General features: G+C 35.9%; 1 protein-coding gene across 2 annotated transcripts in view; it reads right to left on the bottom strand.

Moving 5' to 3' along the window:
* Positions 1-310: 310 nt before the first annotated feature.
* Positions 311-6,000, bottom strand: part of LOC107711117 (BMP/retinoic acid-inducible neural-specific protein 3-like) — a 31,187-nt gene continuing 25,497 nt past the window's right edge. For both annotated transcript variants that reach the window (XM_016516064.1, XM_016516066.1), the window contains one exon: positions 311-1,501. In XM_016516064.1, the coding sequence (XP_016371550.1) occupies positions 385-1,501 (1,117 nt within the window). In that variant the 3' untranslated portion in view covers positions 311-384. The remainder of the gene's footprint in view (positions 1,502-6,000) is intronic.

Raw genomic sequence — 6,000 nt, 5'->3', positions numbered from 1 at the left:
ACAGCCTCTGTTATGCTTGCAGAGAATAAAGAGGTGAAAATAAAAGTCACTTTAAAAATCAAGAGACTGTTCCCGGACGAGTCCTACTGCACACATTGTTTATCAGGACAGGGGCTGATGCTAAATTCTGCAGAAACTGAAATGAGGTCATCACGCTATGAGTTATTGTAAATCATCATTGCAGTTAAGAAAAGAAAAGGCAAAAGGTTTGCCCATTCTTCTGAAGTGGCCCATTACATCAATGCTTCAAACCAGAACTGTGGCATCACCATCAACACTGTATCCCAGCAGCTGTCCGATGTTTTTTTTCCCGAATGTATATCAGGCCGTTTAACTACAGTTACTGAAATAGCTACAAATATACTGCTACTTTGCAGTGCCTTTTTAGCTACATAGTTTGGTAGTTTCATATTCCATTGAGTTGGGCTGCTTGGCGCTGAAGGCCTGAAGAGCAGTCTGGATTCGGACCACATCAGTGGTAGAGAGTTTAAGACGGTGGCGTAATAAGCAGGCAAACAGATCCAGAGGTTGTTGGCCCGGTGGAGAGAGTCGGTTGACCCGGTCTCGGATCTCCAGCAGCTGGAGCAAGGCCGAGTCCTGCGAGCCCTGTGTGTATGGGTAGTCCAGCTGCAGGATCAAGTCCTGAATGGCATCCGGATCAAAGTGCATACTATATCCGAACACCTGCATACTGTTGATTTTCATGTAGCCCAGGTTACGGGACGAGTCCATGTATTCCAATGGCTCGAAATGGACGCTGCCGTTCCCTTGAGCCGATGCCGTTTTGACGCGGCTCCTCAGGTAAATGTGTACCGTCTCAAAAAAAGTCTTCCACTTGTTTCCCAGAGTCAGGGTCCAGTTATAACAGTCAAGCGGGATGTCTAACTTGGTCCTTTCCCAGTCAGGGTAACTATTCTGGTCAATTGGCATGATCCAGCTCTCAGAATGACTACCTCCAAATGGATTGATGTAGACAGACAGCACGGGTTCCAGGGTGCTGTTTTTAGTAAGGCATATCTGCAGGGAGATCCCTAGGAGCATGTGAACATGGTTAGATTTGAACTTGTTGCTCTTCAGTGTCAACAGCATCCTTTTCCTCCAGCTGGGATCGAACCAGTTGTTGAGTCTGACGTCATTGCTTATGAACATGGCATGAATACTGATCCGCCCGTCCTTCTTTTGCAGCAGGTAGCGCAGCTCCATGTCCTGAAGGTCTGTCTCGAACCCGATGTAGTTGTCGGTAGAATCCGGGATGGTATTCCTACAGGTCCCTTGGCTTAGCATGTAGCCGGGATTGCAGCTGGCACAGCGAGAGCGGTTCTCGTAGGAGCAGGAGGCGCAGTGAGGACCGTCGCCTACGGAGCACGGGATAACACCCTGGCAGGACGGGTGCTCGTAATGACAGGAGCAGATCCGCGTTTCCTCCATGTAGGAGCCTATCTGATTGTTCTCACTGCAGTACATGATGGAGAGGATATACCTCAGCCAGTAGCTGAGAGGCCTATGGTGAAGGAATGAATGTGATAAGTCAGATCGTCTCCAAAGTTGTAAATGATACTCAATTTCATCATAGATAAAGTCTAAAGATTAAGTACTCTGAGTAGCAATATTAGAGATGTCACAAGAATTAATCGGGGTACTTGAAGCTCATGGGAACATGTTTTATTTTGCTCAGTCTCCAAGAGCCTTAGAGCCTAATGAAATAGGTAGCTGAAATAGTTATAATATAATATAATATAATAATTAAATATTAAATATTGCTTGCATAAAACATCCTAAAAGTAATTATATTGTAATAATTGTTTATTTTTAATGGTCATAAAAGAAGAAATATGTGACCCTGGACCACAAAACCAGTCTTAAGTAGCACGGGTATATTTGTAGCAATAGTCAAAAATACATTGTATGGGTCAAAATTATCTATTTTTCTTTTATGCCAAAAATCATTAGGATAATAATTAAAGATCATTTTGAAGAAATATATCAAAACGTCATTTTTGATTAGTAATATGCATAGCTAAGAACTTTTGGACAACTTTAAAGGCGATTTTCTCAATATTTTGATTTTTTTTGCACCCTCAGATTTCAAACAGTTGTATCTCGGCCAAATATCGTCCTATCCTAACAAAACATACATCAATGGAAAAATTGACCTTTATGACTGGTTTTGTGGTCCAGAGTCACATTTGTTCTTTGCACATCAAAAGTTAAAATTAAAAACACATCATCTACCAGATAGGAGTAATAGTGTGCGTGTGTGTAAGTGGAAAGCAGCTGAACACTAAAGTAAAGTATATACTGTATAAAATGCCCTAAGCTTGAGACATGAAAGTACTTTATTCTTTGAAAAATACAGCTTGTTTTTTTTTTCTCATAATAGTTTTAGAAGAAAAATTGGAAAAATCAATACTTAAAAAAATAAATAACACTAGACACTAAATTATTTCCAAATAATTTCATCCATTTTATAAGCATGGAAAAATGCCATCCTGCAAAAATTAACATAACATGCATATTCAGACAATAATGATTGTCTCTGAAGCCACTGGCAAATGAACTCAGTGGAGTGGATCAGCACGATCTGTCACATGGAGTCAAATTGTAAACATCAGCTAAAATGTACTCCCATTTTCCATTTCCCTTTGTTTTTCCAAGCACAATAACAGTAAAAATGCAACTCATACAGCATTTATAAAGTCTAAGTTAAAATAGTAAAGGATGTGTATCATTGCACCATGTCTGTGAAATTAAGCCATACTGGATGCAATTTTTGACACATATTAATGTCACCAGTTAAAAATCCTAACTGAAAGATAAATCATAAGCTGAAGAGGATGATATTTGTGCGTATTTAAGGCCCAAAATATTCTTAATTCTCCTCTGAACTGGCTTATAGATAAACAACTCATTATTTTCAAGGCTTGACTTATGCAGCAACTCTTCTTTTCACAGTTGAAAAATCTATTTCAGAGTCCCTTTTGTTATGCTATCCTGCGAGATAGCCGAAGATTTTCATTGCCATGGAATTTCCACTTGCGCAGAGAAAAACAGTTTACTCTGGATTAAAACATAAATGATGGCAACAGAATGAATAAATATTCATGGCACCAGGCTGCCTGAGAGAGAGTCAGTATGCAGGTGGTTGGCAATGAAGGAAATCTCAGCAGCCTGTCAGCATATTTCACTGACAGCGAAACGGAAATTCACACCAGAGACAAAACATTCGCATGCACATTTATTCCATGAGAAAACAATTTCTCAAAATTTCCATATTTTTAGACCGTAAAAACATCTGATGGAAGAACAACAATAGCTTAAATAAGCATTTTTGCTCTTCTTACGGAAATTACAGCCATGAAGGAATATGCATTTGTCAGGCAGTATAATCACTTAAAACCAGATTCACAAGGTAATTTATTTGATTATTTTAAAGCACCGATTCTGTTTAAAGGTATAGTGAAAGACAAAGTAATATGCAAACATAAAGCAAAACAAACCATCAGATATATAGGAATGCATTTTATGAACAAATTTATCAAGTTGTTGATAAATTGTGCCTGACAAAAGGAATGAAAAAAAAAGTAATTTAAAGGAAGTGTGAAAATCAAATAAATCAAGTGTGAATGATGAACTGACAGAGAAAACAAAACAGTAAATCAGAAACTCAAAAGCAGTCTAATAAAATGTCTTTTCTATTTGTCTGCTTTATTTTTCTCGCTGCAACTTGAATCATATGTTATCAAAGAAGAAGGATGCTCTTGAAGATAGATCAAGGCAGATTGCAGAAACATTTCAAACGCATGCTGTTATTGTTGTCATGCCCTAGACTCCTCAGTCCCAAGATAGGAAACTTTGGAAAGTATGAGTATACTGTACATTTGGACTTGAGAGCTGATGTTATTCTCATATATGGAAATGTTTGTTTTCACCAGTGCTGCAAGATAAAGTCAAGTACATCACTTTTCCTTTGTTAATTTCACATTTTAACTAACAGGTTTATAAGATAAAAAGATATTAAAATAATCATTAATTATGCATGCTTAATACCCTAATTAATCATGTAATTATTTCCTGAAGCAACTTGCACATTGTTGTTGTTAGTGCAATGTGTGTTAACTCAATACAGACACTAAAATAAAACTCCAAATATCTAGTATACTGTTCACTCTAAATTGGTGTAATTAAAACAGCAATTTATTTTTTTCCCCACTGCAAAAATCTGCCATTTCATTTTTTTTTTTTCATATCAGTAACATTGTACATTGACAAAAGCATGTATTTGAGGTAAAATATACAATCATTTAAGAAAGTGCCTTTTTAAAAGTTCCATTATTATTTTTATGCTGATTAAAAATCAATTTGTAGCGTCTGGACCAATCAAACACACAATATATATTTTGTTAGCTATATTTAACAAATACTCTGTAACACCCCTCAGTTAACAAGCCATATGAGGACCTATGGACCCTTCCCCCGAAATGCGTAACACCTCAGGATTTCCCTTAACCAGGAAATTAACGTTCTTAGAATTGACAGACAGTTGACCCTGAGAGGTCAAGTAAATATCTACAGCGGATCTAAATATTTATAATTAATTATAACTAGTTATGATTAATTATTCATATTTCCCCATGAGCTGATTCGCTACAATATCAATATAATTAGTAAATTGTATAGCTGTTGCTGTATGCCAAGAAAATGTAACACAAATTTTCCAGAATATTATGCTAAAAAACTTACAATGATATTTCAGGGAAAATATGCCATCATTTAAAATTGTATTTTTTAATTTTATTTTATTATTTTATTTTTATGCTGACAAATTTTTTTACTAATTAATATGGTCTATAAAGTGTATAACTGTTGCCATACACCAAGAAAATATTACACAAATCTTCTCATATACTTATGGAAGCTAGTTTCTTCCACTGAATTAAAAAAAAAATAATAATAAAATAAATAAATTTCAACTTTTTCTATCACATTTCTGACTTTTTTCTCGCAATTGTGAGTTTACATCTCACTGTTTTTTTGTTGTTGCATGGTTTAAACTCACAATTGCAAGGTATAATGTCAGAATTGCAAGATATAAACTCGCATTTGCGACTTACAAAATCAGATTTGTGTGATATAAACTTGCAGTTATGATTTACAAAGTCAGAATTGAATATAAACTCAAAATTTTGAGAAATAAAGTCAGAATTGTGAAATACTGTATAAACTGGTGTCATAAAACTGCAATTTCATTTTTTTTTTCAAATCTGCGATTTCTTTTTTTCATATCAGTAACACTGAACATTGACGAAAGCAATATATCATAATATTACTGCATGCAGTCATTCAAAAATAAAACGTTAAAAACACTTAATGTATATTATATAATTTTTTTATGCTGACCAAAAATGTTATCAATTAGTATGATCTATCATTTATATAACTGTTACCATGCATCAAGAAAATATAACACACATTTTCCAGTATCCTAGATGTTTCTAGTGCAAAATTGCAAATCTGAAAATCTCATTGTCCCTTCCAAGGAATAAAGTATATATCAGAGGATTTCTATATGTTGTTGCATCTGCAGCATCTGCATTACATGTCGTCCCAGAGCACCCAGCCAGCTTAAGTGATAATATGGGGATATCTGAATAGTATGTCTTTGAGAAGTCAATATGAATATTAATGAACCAAGAACTTTCAACTGTGAAGCTGATCATTGCTTTAAGCTTCGCTTTCACCTCATCTGACTCAAGTAGTTTCCACTTGACTTGGCTGCCAGCGTGGTTTGCATAATTCTCATTTTTGCACAGCCCTGACCCTCTACCATCTTTGAACGCTCAGTTTCAGACCTCAGTCATGAACTTTCTCCTTCCACAGCCCTTACCAAAGGCACTGCATTATCATGCCAGTGCAGAGCCCATAAATTACCTGTTTCCTGTGTCTTCCATTAAAACACAACCTGCACTTTAGCCTAAAGATGGGAAGATAAAACCTATTCAT

The sequence above is a fragment of the Sinocyclocheilus rhinocerous genome, unplaced genomic scaffold (assembly GCF_001515625.1).
Source record: "Sinocyclocheilus rhinocerous isolate Xijiao unplaced genomic scaffold, SAMN03320098_v1.1 scaffold85, whole genome shotgun sequence".
In the NCBI taxonomy this organism is placed as follows: Eukaryota; Metazoa; Chordata; class Actinopteri; order Cypriniformes; family Cyprinidae; genus Sinocyclocheilus; species Sinocyclocheilus rhinocerous.
The sequence above is the reverse complement of the archived record's forward strand: the minus strand, read 5'-3'. Positions and strand labels throughout refer to the sequence as shown.